The 18,951-nt window shown below is 41.2% G+C and overlaps 1 protein-coding gene across 1 annotated transcript; it reads left to right on the forward strand.

Annotated features, from left to right (window-relative positions):
- Positions 1 to 13,022: 13,022 nt before the first annotated feature.
- Positions 13,023 to 18,713, forward strand: LOC123121052 (WD repeat-containing protein 91 homolog). Its single transcript, XM_044540992.1, has 16 exons — positions 13,023 to 13,272; positions 13,497 to 13,902; positions 13,990 to 14,112; positions 14,270 to 14,411; positions 14,701 to 14,900; positions 15,216 to 15,274; positions 15,348 to 15,442; positions 15,531 to 15,633; positions 15,745 to 15,839; positions 15,914 to 15,976; positions 16,245 to 16,320; positions 16,420 to 16,528; positions 16,683 to 16,795; positions 17,089 to 17,147; positions 17,995 to 18,103; positions 18,191 to 18,713. The coding sequence occupies exons 2-16, from the start codon at positions 13,512 to 13,514 to the stop codon at positions 18,323 to 18,325; spliced, it is 1,872 nt and encodes a 623-aa protein (XP_044396927.1). The 5' UTR covers positions 13,023 to 13,272; positions 13,497 to 13,511; the 3' UTR covers positions 18,326 to 18,713.
- The last annotated feature ends 238 nt before the right edge of the window (positions 18,714 to 18,951 follow it).

Below are 18,951 nucleotides of genomic sequence, written 5' to 3' on the forward strand. Positions count from 1 at the left end.
TTTAAGATCTTCATCACTTTTATGAAAATACTCACTAGAAAACGCCTTTTCTAAAAATTATCTTCTAGCTCTAAGCATATTGGTTCTTTTCTTACTTTCATCCATAGAAACATAAAGAGCTTTAATTGATTCCTCAACCTTAGGCACAAAAATTTTCATCTTGAGATTTTCTACATCATGAGAAATTCTATCAACACTTCTAGACAAATCATCAATCTTATTCAACTTTTCTTCTATGGTAGTGTTCAAAACTTTTTGCGTGTTGATAAATTCTTTAATATTATTCTCAAGATCAGAGGTGTTCCTATTATTATTATAAGAAGGATTTCCATAGGAATTACCATAATCATTAGAGGAATTACTAAGGAAAGGCCTAGGATTAAAATTTCCTCTATAGGCATTGTTATTGAAATTATTTCCCGAGATAAAATTCACATCTATGGCATCACTATTTTGCTCAATCAAAGTAGACAAAGGCACATCATTAAAATCAATAGGAGCACTTTTACTAGCAACCAATTTCATAAGAGCATCAACCTTTTCACTCAAAGAAGAAATTTCTTCAACCGAATTAACTTTTTTACTAGCAGGAGCTCTTTCGGTATGACATTGTGAATAATTTGCCATGATATTATCAAGCAATTTAGTGGCTTCACCCAAAGTAATTTCCATAAAAGTACCACCCGCGGTGGAATCTAAAAGATTACGAGAAACAAAAATTGATCCCGCATAAAAAAATGTATGGTCATCCAAAGATTTAACTCATGAGTTGGGAAATTCCCTAGCATCATTTTCATCCTTTCCCAACATGCTCATGTTCAAGTTGCTTGAAATTCATGATCTGGGTTCTATGGAAAATGATTTTTGCGGGCGGAAAATACTTAGTGATAAAAGCGTCTTTGCACTTATTCCAAGAATCAATACTATGGCGAGGCAACAAAGAAAACCAAATTTTTGTATGATCTCGCAAAGAAAACGGAAATAATCTCAACTTCACAACATCGTTGTCCACATCTTTTTTCTTTTGCAAATCGCATAATTCCACGAATGTGTTAAGATGTGACGCGTCATCCTCATTAGGAGTACCGGAAAATTGGTCTTTCATAACAAGATTCAGCAAAGCAATATTAACATCACAAGACTCCGCACTAGTGGCAGGAGGAGCAACCGGACTGCCAATGAAATCATTGTTGTTGGTATTGGAGAAATCACACAACTTGGTGTTCTCTTGAGTCATCGTGACTACGCAACAAGATTGCACTCAAAAATAGATCCGACAAGAAAACGGCGAACAAAAAGGAGGGCGAATAGAACGGCAAATTTTTGTGAAGTGGGGGAGAGGCAAATGGAAAATAATGTAAATTGCGAGGAGATGAGATTTGTGATTCTGAACCTGGTAGATGTTGATGATGTCTCCCCGGCGACAGCGCCAGAAATTCCTTTTGATGTCTGCTAGAACTACGTCGGTATTTCTTCAAAGAGGAAGGGATGATGCAGCATAGCGACAGTAGGTATTTCCCTCAGTGACGAGACCAAGGTTGTGGAACCAGTAGGAGAACCACGCAACACTACGTGAACGGCACCTGCACACAAATAACAAATACTCGCAACCCAATGTATTAAAGGGGTTGTCAATCCCTTCCGGTAACGGCGCCAGAAATTGGCGTGTGGACAGAATAAAAATTGTAGTAGATTGATAGATGCAAATAAAAGCAAATAAAATCCAACGAGGTATTTTTAGGTTCTTCGTTTAATAGGTTTTAAAATTAAAGCAAAGAAAAATAGATCGCAAAGGCAAATATATTAAAGAAGAGACCCGAGAGCCGTAGATTTCACAAGTGGCTTCTCTCGAGAAAAATAGCAAACAGTGGGTGAACACATTATTGTTGGGCAATTGATAGAACTTCAAATAATCATGACGATATCCAGGCAATGATCATTATATAGGCATCATGTCCAAGATTAGTAGACCGACTCCTTCCTACATCTACTACTATTACTCCACACATCAACCGCTATTCAGCATGCATTTAGTGTATGAAGTTCATGGAGAAACGGAGTAATGCAATAAGAACGATAACATGATGTAGACATGATCTATTTATGTAGAAATAGGCCCCATCTTGTTATCCTTAATGGCAACGATACATAGGTGTCATTTCCCCTTCTATCACTGGGATCAAGCACAGTAAGATCAGACCCATCACAAAGCACCTCTTCCCATTGCAAGATAAATAGATCAAGTTGGCCAAACAAAACCCAAATATCGGAGAAGAAATACGAGGCTATAAGCAATCATCCATATAAGAGATCAAAGAAGACTCAAATAAATTTCATGGATAAAAAGATAGATCTGATCATAAACTCAAAGTTCATCGGATCCAACAAACACACCGCAAAAAGAGTTACGTCATATGGATCTCCAAGAGACCATTGTATTGAGAATCAAACAAGAGAGAGGAAGCCATCTAACTACTAACTATGGACACGTAGGTCTACAAAGAAATACTCACGCATCATCGGAGAGGCACCAATGGACATGATGCACCCCTCTGTGATGGTGTCTAGATTGGACCTGGTGGTTCTGGACTTTACGGCAGCTAGAATTGATTTTCGTCGACTCCCCTAGGGTTTCTGGAATATTGGGGGTATTTATAAAGCAAATAGGTGGTCCCGGGGGGCACCCGAGGTGGGCACAACCCACCAGGGCACGCCTGGGCCTCCAGGCGCGCCCTGGTGGGTTGTGTTCCCCTCGGAGCACACCCCAAGCACTTCTCTGGCCCACTGGATGTCTTCTGGTCCAAAAAAAATCCACAAAAAGTTTCGCTGCATTTGGACTCCGTTTGGTATTGATTTCCTACGATGTAAAAAACATGCAAAAAACAACAACTGGCACTTGGCACTATGTCAATAGGGTAGTACCAAAAGATGATATAAAATGACTATAAAACGATTGTAAAACATCCAAGAATGATAATATAACATCATGGAACAATAAAATATTATAGATACGTTGCAGACGTATCAGTAGGCATGGGTATTTTCATACCTTTGCTTTCTTGAGTGTTGAACTTCTTGAATAAGTCCTTGGTATACTTTGTTTGGGAAACAAAGGTACCTTCCTTTGTTTGCTTGATTTGCAAACTAAGAAAGAATTCACTCATCATAGACATCTCAAACTTCCCCGACATTAGTCTTCCAAACTTTTCACTAAAATGAGGGTCAGTCGATCCAAATATGATATCATCCACATAAATTTGGCACACAAATACTTCACCATTAACCCTTTTAGTAAAAAGTGTAGAATCAATTTTTCCAATTTCAAAGCCTTTTTCAATAAGAAACTTAGTCAAGCATTTATACCATGCTCTAGGAGCTTGTTTAAGACCATAAAGAGCTTTGTGAAGTTTGTAAACATGATGGGGTTTCTTGGGATTAACAAAGCCGGGAGATTGGTTAACATAAACTTCCTCCTCAATTTCACCATTTAGAAAAGCACTTTTTATGTCCATTTGATATAAAGTAATGTCATGACGATTGGCATAAGCAAGTAAGATGCGTATGGACTCGAGTCTAGCAACATGGGCATATGTCTCACCATAGTCCATGCCTTCGACTTCTGTGTAGCCTTGAGCGACGAGACAGGCCTTGTTGCGTACAACTTGTCCATCTTCATCTTGTTTACTCCGAAACACCCATTTGGTTCCAATGACATTGTGCTTCTCATCGGGCTTTTCAACCAACGTCCATACTTGATTCCCCTCAAAATTGTGTAGCTCTTCACGCATAGCGTTCACCCAATCCGGATCATCAATAGCTTCTTCAACCTTCATATGTTCAATACTAGAAATGAATGAGTAATGTTCACAAAAATTAGCCAAACGAGTTTTAGAGCGAGTAATTCTCCTGGTTTGGATATCATCAAAGATTTGTTCGACGGGATGATCTCTTGAGACTCTTGCTCGAACCCATGATAGATTTTGTTTGGGTCGGGGTGGAACATCCTCTTCTTCTCTTGTGGAGGCGGAGAAGGAGGTTGATGAGGTTCGTCTTGTTGTACTTGCTTGTTTCCTTCGTCTTGACGTGTTACACTCGTGGATGCTTCCAAGTCGACTTGTGGTTCACCTTGGTGTGAAGTTGAGGCTTCCACTTGAACGGACGAGGTACTCTCCTTCACCTCTGTTGGGCGAATCTTGCCAATAGCCAAGTCTTGAATTGCTTCCGAGGGATCTTTATCTCCTACACCAATTGGCAATTGCTCTACTTGTGAGCCGTTAGATTCATCAAACTTCACATCTACCGTCTCTTCAACCTTTTTGGTGAAATTGTTGTAGACACAGTAAGTGTGAGAGTTTGAGCCATAACCGAGTAGGAAACCTTCATGAGACTTAGGGGAAAATTTCGAATGGCGATGCTTATCAAGAATGTAGCACTTAGAGCCAAATACTCGAAAGTATCCAACTTGGGGTTTGTTACCGGTGAGAAGCTCATATGTCGCCTTGCCGAGAAGCTTGTGAAGATATAGTTGATTTGTTGCATGAAAAGCTGTCTCAACCGCTTCCGCCCAAAAGTGTTTTGGTGTCTTGTATTCATCAAGAATCATTCTCATCATCTCAAGAAGTGTTCGGTTCTTCCTCTCAACAACTCCATTTTGTTGAGGTGTGTACGTAGCCGAGAACTCATGTGAAATCCCTTCATCGTCAAGAAAGGTATCCACATTGGCGTTCTTGAACTTCATTCCGTTGTCACTCCGAACCTTCTTGATCTTCACTTCAAATTGATTTTGGGCCTTCCTAGCGAAGTTCTTGAAGATCTTTTGGACCTGTGATTTATCATCAAGAAAGAACACCCACGTAAATCTTGAAAAATCATCAACAATGACCAATCCGAACGAGTTACCACCGAGACTCTTGTAGGCGTTGGGACCAAAAAGATCCATATGAAGTAGCTCGAGCGGTCTGCTCGTGGTCATGATGTTTTTCACGGGATGACTTCCTCCAACCTATTTTCCTGCTTGACAAGCACTGCAAAGTCTATCCTTGTCAAATATAACATCTTTGACACCAAGGATATGATCACCTTTAATAAGCTTATCAAGATTTCGCATGCCCACTGACCTAACCTTATATGCCACAACCAACCTTTAGAAGCTTTAGCAATTAAGCAAGTTCTAGGTTGAACTCTTTTAGTGAAGTCAACAATGTATAGATCACCTCTACGTATAGCGGTAAAGACCATATTATGATTATCTCTTTGAAACACCTGGCAATCTACTTCAGTAAATAGGACATTGAAACCGAAATCGGCTAGTCTAGATACATAAAGTAAATTATAGCCAAGAGATCCAACGAGCATAACATTTTGGATGGAGCTGTCATGTGAGATGTCCACCTTACCAAGGCCAACCACCTTACCCTTTGAGTTATCACCAAAAGTGACATACTTTCGGGGACCATTATTTTCAGCAAGCTCTCGAAACACATCCTTGTCTCCGGTCATGTGATCGGCACATCCACTATCAAGAACCCATTCCTTTCCTCCGGCCATGTAACCACGAATGTTAGCCATAAGACCGAAGTGTCTCATTGACTCATCAAGATCAAAGTCACTATCATCATCCTCATCATAATATCCATGTTCAACATCGTCTTGTGATTGATCATCACCTAGAGAGAGTTATTCATTAGATTTATGACCATGACAATGTGCATCTTTATGAATACTAATGACTTGAGAAATGATGGTACTAATGACTCCAACATCTCCTTTGGCACGCATGAGGTCACGAAGCTCAAATAGACAATCACCAAATTTAGGATCACTAGGATGCATTTTATGAAAAGCAATGGACTTTTGAAGTATCTCATCTAGATTTTTCAAGGAATAGTTTGGAAAGCGCTCCTTAGGATATCTACATATGGTATAAGCACATTCAAATGTAGGCAAGCACACAAGTAAATTTCTAGGCAATCATCTAATGATAAGATCAATAGCTCTAAGATTGCGGGTCATGTCAAGATACTCATCGGGGGTAGGATGCAAGGGAGCAATAGGATGCGCACAGGGAATAGTAATATACTTGTTCAAATTATATTCATTGAAAATCTCAAGCATCTCATTTTTCCAAGAACTATAGAACTCTCCATCAAGCATAGGCACTCTACGTCTAATACTCTCAATCGTAGACTCATCCATCTTCCTCCAATGGTGATTAAACCAAGCAATGGAGACCAAGGCTATGATACCAATTGAAAGGATCGAGAAGAGGTGTCTAGAGGGGGGTGATTAGACCCTGAACAAGCAAAAGTAGAAATTTTTAAGTTCTTCAAGTTGAGGTGGAGTTTTAGCACAAGTTTAAGCATTCACAATGCATTTCAAGCAAGCATGGCAAGAGTATAAGCAGCGAAAAGAGTAAAGCATGCTAGCTGCAATAAAGTAAAGGGATGGGATTGGAGTGTGCAAACATAATGTAGACATGGAGATTTTTGGCGTGGTTCCCATAGGTGGTGCTATCGTACATCCACGTTGATGGAGACTTCCACCCATGAAGGGTAACGGTTGCGCGAGTCCACAGAGGGCTCCACCCACAAAGGGTCCACGAAGAAGCAACCTTGTCTATCCCACCATGGCCATCACCCACGAAGGACTTGCCTCACTCGGGTAGATCTTCACGAAGTAAGCGATCTCCTTGCCCTTACAAACTCCTTGGTTCAACTCCACAATCTTGTCGGAGGCTCCCAAGTGACACCTAACCAATCTAGGAGACACCACTCTCCAAAAGGTAGTAGATGGTGTGTTGATGATGAACTCCTTGATCTTGTGCTTCAAATGATAGTCTTCCCAACACTCAACTCTCTCTCACAGATTTGGCTATGGTGGAAAGATGATTTGAGTGCAAAGCAACTTGGGGAAGGCTAGAGATCAAGATTCTTGTGGTTGGATTGGAATGTCTTGGTATCAACACATGAGTAGGTGGTTCTCTCTCAGAAAATGAGTAGTGGAAGTGTAGGCATAATCTGATGGCTCTCTTACAAATGGAGATGGGGTGGAGGGGTGTATATAGCCTCCACACATAATCCAACCGTTACACACATTTGACCTAACTCGGTCATACCAAATAGAAGAACTCGCTGAGACCGATTTAGTTCAAAATGTGAACGTTAGGAATATCGATGGGACCGACATGATCATCTCGGTGGGACCGATGTGCTAGGGTTAGGGCAAAACCTCATCTCGGTGAGACCGATTTCAGCAATGAGCAAATAGAGAGTTGGTCAAGCAAACTCGGTGGGACCGATCGCTCCTTTCGGTGAGACCGAAACATTACGAAGGGAAACCGAGAGTTTGAAATGCGAACTCGGTGGGAGCGATCGCTCATTTCGGTGAGACTGAAACATTACGAAGGGAAACTGAGAGTTTGCAATGCCATCTCGGTGAGACCGAATTGTCTAGGGTTTCTGGCAGTGGCTATGTCAAAAGAACTCGATGGCGCCGGATAGATCAAATCGCTGGGGCCGAGTTTGACTTTAGGTTTTGGACATATGTGGAAATGAGAAAGTGGCTGAGGTTTTGGAGCAATATCATTAAGCACTTTGAGCAAGTAGACCATTAAGCAACACTTCATCCCCTTTTAATGGTATTGACTTTCCTATGGACTCAATGTGATCTTGGATCACCAAAATGAAAATGAAGAGTCTCGAGCCTTTGCCAATCTTTGTCCATAGCATTTTGAAGGGGTTCCACATTCTATTGTCCTTGCCATGCCATTGTTGAACTGATCTAAAATACACTCGGTAAAGGTATTAGTCCAATAAGAGATATGCTGACATTAATTACCAAAATCACCCAAGGAGCACTTGTGCTTTCAACAACCAACAAGTTTGGGTTAACACCATCATTAAGCAGGTTTGGCTCTGCACCATCTGTCAGCAAACTTGGGTCAGCACCATCATTAAGCAAATTTGGATCTGCACCATCTGTCAGAATATCCTCTACTTCTGTCCCATCAGCTGCAACCTCTGAAATTGGATCTTCAACATTCACAGAAATGATGCTGTGAGTAGATGCTGCACTGCTTGCACCAACAATTGAGTTGGCCGTTCTGATAGGCCTTTCAACTGATGGCATCTTCAATATCAAATCTTCTTTGAAATTGCTTATGAAGTTTGAATGGTCAACTATAATTGCAAGAACTTTGTGTTGAGCACTAGCTGTGATCAAATGCTGCAAATCTTGATCACCTCTAACTCTCACCAACCCATATGAAATTGTTTTCTCAGGTAAGCACCAGTAATGTGCTCATTGACAGGATATCCCAACCATTTTAGGTGCTCTTCTAAGACTGCATATGAAAATGTGCAAGCATCAACATAGTCAAGCACCTCCAAAGAAGAGTTATAGTACTCTAGTGCACTGATAGGTCCACAGAAAAGACCACCATGTTCCAGTTCCATTGTAAAGAAAGGAGTGTTAACACATGTCCCATTGCTGAATCACACACTACATCCAAAAAGGGCAGAAATTCAGTGCAAAATTTAGTTAACTGCATATAACAATGAAATTCTAACATTGAACATGAACTGCAGAAATTCAGTAAAAAATTCAGTTAACTGAATATAACACTGAACAATTAACTGCACAAATTCAGTTAAAAATTCAGATAAGTACACAGTTTTAATTAACTGAGTTTTAAGCAACAACATAAATATACAGTGATTGTAAAACTGATTCAGCTCAATGTTATAGATAGAACAACCATATGAATGAATTAATAGCCACTGGGCCACCTTCTTCATCAAAACCGTAACTGACAGTTCAATATTATAGCCATAGAACGCAACATGATCCGAAATCCACCACTGCAAGGACTGTTAGCGAATCTACACAAAACCATATGCCAAAATCACAGAAGAAATGGCTACGATACTCCACATAGGGTACTTCCACGCAACAACGCTATCTTCATGCCCGAAACCCATACCTAGCTGCATAAACCCTAGCTAAATGCATAGCTCAAAACCCTAGCTTTCATGGTAAGAATGCCACATTGCCACATCAAAGCAATACACAACCATCCGCCTCCAAATCGCACGGATCCGCCGTACTTGGCCGGGCACATAGCACAAGAGGAATAGGGGGAGAGGAGGTGCAGAGCAGAGGCCAGCTCACCATAGTCTAGAGGGAAGACAGCAGGCGGCCGAACTAGGTGAGCGGAGGGAGGCGACACTGGACCACCGAAGAGCTCCGACGACGCAGCAATGGTTGCTGATGTCAGCAACAGCCGCTCGTCCCCCGACAGGAAGAAGAATGTAGAAGGGGGGAATGATGAATGGGAGGATAAGCTATAGGAGTTCTCCGACATAATTAATTCAGGTGCTCCCCCGTGACTCTCCAGCCTGTACTGCGGGTTCATAACAAGGAAAGGCAGGGGGATCTTTGCAAAAACATGGGTGCTGACTGGCTCGGGCCGAAGGAGTCCACTTGTCATGCTCTGATTAGTCTAGGACCAAAGTTGCACATATGATGCAAGTTGTAGGACTAGGTAGGTCCATTTTGCAAGTTGTAGGACTAAATCATCACATCCTGAGCAAGTTCTATGACCCCCAGTGCTTTTACCTCGCGGAAGGAGGTCGGGGCCTAGTTTGATTTGCGGCAAAAACAGAGCAAGACCTATAGAAATAGAAAAAGTTCCACTCCTTTAAAGAAAAATATCTGCAAACTATCAATTCGTTTCCAGCAACCACTTGGACAGTGGATGGGGAGTTTGCACAAAAGAGATTGCCGAGAAAATGCATGGGAAATACATTTTTACTCCCATCTCCTTATTTGGCATACAATGGGAATTAGCGCGGGATGAAACTTTGCCCACAAATTAACAGTGTACCCCATGAAAAGAAAACGGTGGGAAGTAGCTTCCTTAACTTTCATTCCTCTGCCCACTTAATCAATTAATGGATTTCAATCTCCTCACCCCTCACTTCCATCATGTCTCTGATTCGCATGACCCAAACATGTTGTGTTTAGAAAAATGGAGCAAAAGAAAAGTTGAGTTTTTTTCCTGATCCTGCTCCGAACTGTTAACGAGCTGATTGATTAGGCTACTTTGGGATGAGGTGCTTTTGAGAGACATTTTCTCTATAGTTGATGTGGGCAAAATACTCAGATCCAAACTCCAATGCTGACCCTCAATCTAGACACCGTCCGTGGATCAGTGGGGCCAGTCCGCGAATACTAATGCGGGAGCCGGCAATCCAAAGTTATCCCCTAAATGTTTGTTGGTACGGTAAATTTGAAATTCAAATATGTTAGCGTCTGATCACATCAGCACTCGATCAAAGCAAAAAAGGGCAAGTATGCATCGTGTCCGATCATAAAAAACACCAGTCCAAGCATGCAAAAGAAGAAGAAGATTTTCTACCCTATCGGACCGGCAATCTGAGCTTCCATGCTCAATCTGCCGTCACCGCCGTCTTGGCCGCCTCCTTCTTCGCCGCTTCCTTGCCGATGTCGGGGTTAAATCTGACAGATCTCGGGTGGGGAGTCCCGAGCTGGTGATCTTTCCTAGATGCTAACAGGACGGACAAGAGACACGATGTTTACCCAGGTTCAGCCCTCTCGAAGAGGTAAAACCCTAGGTTATGCTTTTGTTGTATTCATTGTGATGGATGCTACTTCCGCATGAGTTGTTGGATTCCCCCAAAGAAAAAGGGCAATGTAACACATTAGCAAAAAAGTAGTCCCCTCAGTTAAGAACCAAGGGTATAGAAGTGTAAAATTATCACTCATCACACTTTCTCTCTCAGCGAGTGTGATCAGAGGAGCTATTGCGATGATTAATCTGGGTACCTTAGCAAGGCATCAGTTTGAAACTGTGTCAGCGAAAGGGGGTAAAAAAGTTTGCATAGGACGACTATGCACTAGTGCCTCCTCAATCCACCATCGCAATAGCCGTAAATTCCTCAAGTACAAAAGGACAAATGCCGAGTGACCGATCTTACACAACATCAAGAGGAATAATTAACTCATCACATGTAAATACTGTATCACTTATAGGCATTCAGTTCTAATCACACTAGAGTTCATCCATATCCCCAAGAACAAAAAAAAATATTCAAACATGTGTGAAATTGACATAGAAGAGAGAGAGCATCAAGTTACAAGCCAACACCGTGTCGGGAAAGGAGAAAGGCATGGCGGTGTTGGTGGGGATGTGACCGACCCGAAGGTCGGTGTGAAACGTCGGCGGAGCCTTCCCTTCCTTATTCTTGTCTTGGCCCTTCTTCTATGGTGGAGACGGCCTTGTTGCAGCAATGGAGGTGTGATGGCTCGTGGTGGAATAGATGAGACTTCATACCGGCGGCTAGGGTAGGAGGTGAATATATAGGTGGCCTCCACGAGTTTGCTCCATGGATCCTCCACCTAGCCCTTCATCCAAGGGCTCCAGGGGAGTTGAATCCTCTCCAAATACCCCTTTGGACTCCAAGGATCACGTAAGAACAAAGCTGAATGAACCGGTGAAAAATTGGAGAAGTTATAAATGGCTTATTTTGCAGCTCTGGTAGGTTTGTACATGATCGTACCGCACACCGTCTTCCCTCATGAGTTTGCACGTGTAGTTTTGTATTTTGGTCGTCATTTCTTCACACCAATCTGATTTTGATGTTCTTGGACTCTGTTGATTTCATATCAAAAAGCCCGATACACACATGTTATTGGCTCTTCAATTTAGCCTTGTTGGAAAATGTCAAATTATCCAACTATCCAAAGATCCTGGATCTGATGGCTGGAACTTCTCCGGTTTGGCCCCAAGTTGGTCATTTGCGAGGTGCCAAGTCCATGGGAGTGTCAATACACCTACAAAGGCAACAAACAAAAGAAAACTAATAAAATGAATCAAAATGGTATTTATGCATAATGGACATATGAATTGTATGGATGGCTCAATGTGGCAATGATATATGGAGTTACTATGATATAAATGAGCTTTAAGATGGATTGGAAAATAGAGCCACCAGTCGTCATTAGAACTGGAGTAGATCTCACTTGCAGTAGGTGGTCTGGATGGAGTGGCTCTAGGTGCACGCTCATATATGCCCACATCTTCACCATCACCACTCTTTGGTGGAACATCCATGTCCTTGGGTCGCTCTCTAATAGCAACAACAACCACAATTAACGGATAGATGCAAACATTAACTCCATAAATACGAGTCTCCATAACTCTCTCGAAGCTCTCTTGATTCTTCACAAGGTTAGCTATTTTTTGCTTAATCCTTTCATGAGTTGTATACCGAAAAAGGCTTTCGCCCCGCTTTATAGATAAAGCAATATTTTCATGAGTTGTATATATAAAGTTCTTGAGAATCTTTGACTTTGTATTTGCTGGAATTCGTGGATGTGGCTGAGTGGCTGAGGAAGGAGATCGATGTTGTAGCGTGAATACTAGTTTCTTGTCTTGTAATGATGTGAAATTTTAGCGGTGACAACATTGACACCATCAGAATATGCAGGATGACGAAGACCTCCCCAAGAACTTAATTGCATTTTTCTTTTGTTTTTGCAGTTTCAATGCTCGCGTTTGATTAACATAAGGCTAGTTGTAATGGGGAGTATCATATACTAGTATCATGCATATGATACTAGTGTATGATACTACCTCCCTAATGCATAGTATCATATATTAGTATCATGTTGTACTTTATTTATTGCCATGCATGACACAAAGTAGCATAGCATTTAATATGATACGGTATCATGATATGATACTACACCCTCTTTTTCTACATTTAATGCTATGACACCTCATCAAAATTGCCTAGTTGGCATGCATGACACTAGCTATGATACTACCATTACGACCAGCCTAAGCCTTCCTTTCTTTTTGGAAAAGAATACAAATTAGGATTTATGGGGAAAAAATCTTATCTTTTTAAAGAATTTTTTCGCTCTCGAGAGCCAAGCTTTACTGCTCTCCTCCGTACCTGTACATTTCTTTGCTCTTCCTCCTCAGTCCAATCTCTCACATAGTCCACCACCGCGTGCCCTACGGCTGCCGCCGCTACCTAGCGTCACCGCCGACGCCTCAATTCCGCCCCACGCCCACCCCACCTACCCTCCCTCCCTCCCGCCCCTCGCCCCAGCACCACGCGGCACCCAAAACACCCCAGCCTCTAACGCGCGTCGCTGCCATCGCCGTTACCGCCCTTCCTCGTCGCGACATCGCGTTCCTGCTATCTCCACCCGGCCTGCAATTTTTGGCCATTAGGTTTTGAGGTATGAGCTTGTTCTCACCAACTGTTTACTTAAGCTCCACTTGCCTCGACAATTTCTGGCCATGCCGGTGCACACATCCGGCACACCATCTAGATCCGTCCCTGCTTGACACTTTCTAGGGTAGGGTGGAGATCATTGTTGGCTTAGTGTCAGTTTCTCACATTTAATCTTTTCATTATGCTTAAACTTTTATGCTCTTAGCAACTATTTCTTTCCATTTGCAGTAACACTGGGCAGAAATGGAGAATGTGCAGTATGCCGAAGAACTCGTGAGGGAGTTTCTTGTCTTTAGGGGTTTCACGAACACGCTGCAAGCTTACGAGGCAGAATTGTCCACCGAGATCGGCAGGAACTTTGAAGTAGACAAGATCCTAGATTTAGTGTTCTCAGTGTACATACCAAAATACCAACTGGACAGACTGCTAAGCATCTTCAGCTTTTTAAAACAGTGTTTCACTTCACCTGCGGACACGGTACTCTACACGGCGCTTCTTAAACTGGAGCAGTCAGTATTACGATATTATGTTGTCAATGCCTTGAAGTCTGGAAGGCAAGAAAAAGTTGTTGAATTCTTTAGCGCAAGCGGCAGTTATCTGATGCAAAAGCGTGAAGATTGGATAGCATGGTTTGGTGCGTCTTCTTAGCCTTTTAGTGCTCTGTTGCCCACATTGTGTCTGCTTCTACTTACGCTTTGCCAATCTCAATGACACTATGCAGCTATACCATATATTAAGAACCCAAGCTTGGATCCACAGTTCCGTATGTATTTTTCCAAAGAATGGTCAGACACTTTGGTTCTTTCATTTCGGAACTTCTTAAGTGGGATATTCAATGGTACTCATATCCTTTGTATTCATTTGTACTCAAGTTAGCAGGGTGCTTTTCATCTTTCCTAATACACAAACTTCTTATCTGAGTTATAATTTATTCACATTCTTGTTGACGCCAAACTAATATTATCGTTTGCTTAAACACCGTTTTATCCTTAAGTTTCCACGAATCCCAGCTCTTTTGAAGATTAGCACTGAAAAGAACATGATCAAGTGCCTCAAGAGTGACATAAAGCAACTGAATAACAAATTGTCAGAACTGCAAGCATTGTTAGAGGTGAAGGAAGTTGAACTATCTCTGCTGAGAAGGTAAAGCTATGCTCTTTGGACTGCAAAATTGCTCATATATCTTCAGATGCATGGCCTTTTGTAAATAGGCTATCATCTGTTTGCAACTTTGCATACGAATAGCTGATTTACAGATGTGATAGAACTAATAAAACTAGGTTCATCAAGTGCTCTTAGCTCCAGCTTTCTTCACTATTAGGTTACATAGCTTATCATTGTAGAGTATGACGTAGAATGTGACTGCTAGAGTTTTTGCGAATCTCAAGCGCCTATGGGTATCCACTAAATATCTCGTAACTGATAAATACAGGAGTGGTAATAGTATTGATTCTGGACACAAGAATTTACTCGAGATTACTACATTTGGTTCTTCCGTTGATGGACAAGCTTTCTCAGGAGTCTACGAAGAATCCTCAACTTCAAGTATACAGGGTGTTGATTCACATACTTTGAGTTCAGTAAAATCAAGAGATGAGAAATTGTGTGATTCTTCTAGGATGAGCAATGCAGGTTGGCTCCTTTTACTAGCTAGTTTTTTTTCATACCATATTTTTTTTGGACTGTGGTTTTCTCAAGCATATGTATGATTATTTACCATTGGGTTATGCGAGGTAACTAAATTTTTTTGGTCTGCCGACAAGTACATAACCTTTCTTTCCCATCAACCATTCTAATATCCACACTTTGGATTACTTTTATGCTTCACCGAGCATATATTTCTATTTTGATGTTCTTCAATGTATTTGTTCTGTACATGCCCATTTAGGATACTACATTGTCTTACATATGAAAACCTTGAAGAATAATATGTTTCTTTTGTTGCAGAAAATGAGCAGATTTTGGTGTCAGAGGAAGATTTTCCTGAAGTGAAGGTGGATTTTCAGGTACGCTATAGTTTATCCCTAGTAATTATCCATCTTTGTGGTTTCCTATATAACTAATTAAACCTGCTAACAGGAAACATTTTTAGGCCATAACAGTTCCATAAGTAGCTGTCGGTTTTCTGCTTCTGGATCAAATATTGCCAGTTCTTCGACTGATGGCACAGTGAGGTAATTGCGCTATCTTGATTCTGATTTTTTTTTTTCCTAACTGAAGTTTCTAGACTTTGACCCGTTGATTTTTCAAACTCTTATAAAGAATCTGGACATACGACTCATCAACACCATCATCAAAAAATGCAACTATATACTGTGGAGCTGAAGTCAGCGCACTTTCTTGGGAATGCAGATCTGACCGCTTGGTATGTCTATCGTATATTTTAATTCTACCACATTAGTTTTTCCACACCATTTCACCTTCGAAGAACATATTTTAAGACTTTTGTTTTATCACCCATTTCTCTTGACAATAGCTGCTCATAGGCACAGCTAATGGAGGCATTAAAGCTTGGAATGCTGATGCAAAGAGAGTTGTTTGTGACCTCAGTACATCCAAGGACTTCCCAAGGTTAGAAGTTACCACCTATTACTTTTGGGCTCACAGCTCTATCTATGCTGATGAAGCTTTTCAATTTCTTGCAGTGTGCTTGATTTGAAGTGTAGCCCTGTAGATCCCGTGTTCGTCTCCGCAGCTGCATCGAGACGGTAAACCTCAGATTTCTTGCTTTGTAAGAAATCAGTTGCCAGTTGCTGCAAAATGGCAGCTTCTTTCTCCTACAAAAAAGCTTTACTGCTAAACGCCTGTTTCTGACAGCAGAGTTTTGTCCTATTTTCACATATCAATTTAAACTATAAAAGTAATACTAGTTTCAGCACGACCTATCTACAACTAGTAGTATAGCTCTCAAATACCATTGTCTTATTGTACCTTCAATTGTTATTGTCTTATTTCCAGCTTTAAATTACTTTTCAGGCATGGATCAACTATATTTGACAGAACAGGATTTGCCTCCTTGACAGTATGGCATATGAAAACATGGAAGCCTCTGGTACTGATTTTTTTTTCTTTCAACCCCTTATCTTGAACCTAGTGGGAGTCTCTAGCCAGTAACCTTTCCGTTATATATTTCCGTTTCTTCTATTTGAAGACAGTCCTCCCTCTTGGCGAGGATCCACCTGCTATTACTTCACTTTGCTTCAATCACAATGGGAAGATCTTGGCAGCATCTGCAACAGATGGCATGATTCACATGTTTGGTATCCTTTTATTATGTTAACTGCCTTTGACTTGGTATTTGGTATCATTTATTGCTTGAGGACAGCTAGAACTTGGTTATGTTGTTTCTTTGAGATATTATTTGTGTTTTATGATTGTTGGAGCCCATAGTACTACTCCCTTTACTGCACATAGACATGTCTGCTGGTCTACAAATCACTGGATGGCCTGCCCATGATTCCCCTGTCAGCTCAGTTCTTTTTGGGCCAGCTGAAACAAGCATCTTCAGTTTAGGCTCAGATGGAAAGGTATACAGCCCCTTTTAGTACATAAATGCAACTCTGTTGATGTATATATGTAAGTACATAACACAATGGTAATTGTATGCACCATATGTACCATTGGACCCTGTGAATCATACAGTCTTCTAAATTCCAATGCTTAATCAGCTTTAGGCAAAGTAACAACTGTAGCATTGTTATAGGTTAACTTTCACTTCGTACTTGTATTAATTGATTTTCGTATACAAATATGTACCCCATAATCTTTGGCTTAGCTTGTGTGGTTGTATTGTATCTAATGTTAACTGTATGATCTTTAGATATTTGAGTGGAGCTTGCACAATCAAGGTCAGATTATTTGGTCAAGAGATTGCAGTAGGTAAGAGTATTTCACAGTTGGTGAATCATCATTGAATTGCAAATGGCAGCTAGTGTTGGTTTGGTAAAAATGTACTTCAAACCCTTAATTTCTTTCACATATGTTCTCACTCTCACTTATTGGAGTAATGGGAGTGGAAAAGGTGTTTAAGTATGCATATAGTATAAATCTGTGTACCATTCATATCCACTCTTGCAGTATGTGAAATAAATATTTCAGCCAATCCAAAGAGATTAATTTGAACTATTTAGTTTCAGGCAAAACAATAGTTTTCTAGCAAGATCTCTATGCTAATGTGCTCCTATGCATTTTCGTATGGCGCATCTGGCATATAGACTTCACACACACTTTGCACACCAAACTGTTTGTCAATCCACAGGTTTGAGGAAAACCAGTACTCCTTTGAAGCTTTTCTATATAGGATCTGTAGACAGTTTTAGATGCATGCTTGAAACTCGGTAATAGCACATAATTTTGAAATTATTAGTATGCATCGAATTGACAATTAAGTTTTTTTTCATAGCATTCTTGAGCTATCCCATGTGAATGCACAGCCTCTCATATCTGATAATATCTAATGTCATGTTTGATTTCTTGATATTAGGTGAAAATTTGAAAGAAACATTGTTATTTCTGTAGGATTAAGCTTGATTTAGACAGTCCGGCTAGTTGAATTTGTGCCAATGGACTGCTGGAGTACTTTTTGACATGAGACTGCTAAACTACTTGAATGCTCTACCTGATTGAACTTTTATTTTACCAGAACAGCATGGTATATTGTGTTGGTGTATTATGCAACTGTGAAGCAGTCCTTTCTCATTTCTCCTAATTTGTCTTCTGTGACCAGGTTTTGCAACCCTGAGAGCTTTAACAAACGCATGCATGAGGTAGCGTTGGATTCTAATGGCAAGAGGCTTCTTGCTACGTCGGGTTTGGTTCGGGCTCCAATATACCAGGTTTTCACATTGTCCACACTCCCTAATTAAGTTCGTTTTGCTGAAGTAGATGGATGCCAATACAGCAGTCCACTATATCCCTTTCAGGTGCAGGGCCATGAGAGAGGGTTGAGGACACTTCCTCATACTGCACCTATAACAAGTGTGGACTGGCACCCCACGCGGCCAATCTATGTTACCGGTTCTGAAGACCACTCTGTCCGCGTCACATCCATTCTATGATATTCTACGTTGAGCAGTTTGCCCTTGAGATTTTGTTGATTGTCCGATGCAACCAGAGGTGCTGCTCCGTGGAGTGACCTCCAAGAGATGAACCAGTTCCATGGATCCTCATGATATTCCTGATTATCTCATCCAGATAGATCCTATTGCGTTGGAAAACTGGGTCATGTTTGTGTTTGTAGACTTGGCGAGTCGGTGAAACTATGTTGTAAAAACGGGTGAAAACATATGTGATCTCTTTACATGGTAGGGGCCTAGGAGCTTTACAGCAAGTTTCTCCCATTCCCATCAAAAGAATTAGGGATCAATCCATGCTTGGCACGAATTTTCACGAGTGTGCTTATCATTTATTAAAGAAAGAAGAGGGGGTAAAGAGCCCCATCCACGAGTGGCTTACATGTGATTACACAAGGCACTCTGGCCATGGGAAACGCTGACTAACTAACTATCCCCGACCACCCACCTAGTCAAGTACCCAAAAAAGGATCCAAGATCCCTCTTGATTAGTCGCGCAGCTTTCCACGTTCGGTCCTTGCTCGTCACCTTGTCAATTAAGGTGCCGCACCGTCAAAAACCACCGCATTCCGGTGCTTCCAAAGTTCCCACATCACAAACGAGAGAATTGT

Source organism: Triticum aestivum, chromosome 1B (assembly GCF_018294505.1).
Source record: "Triticum aestivum cultivar Chinese Spring chromosome 1B, IWGSC CS RefSeq v2.1, whole genome shotgun sequence".
Lineage (NCBI taxonomy): Eukaryota > Viridiplantae > Streptophyta > Magnoliopsida > Poales > Poaceae > Triticum > Triticum aestivum.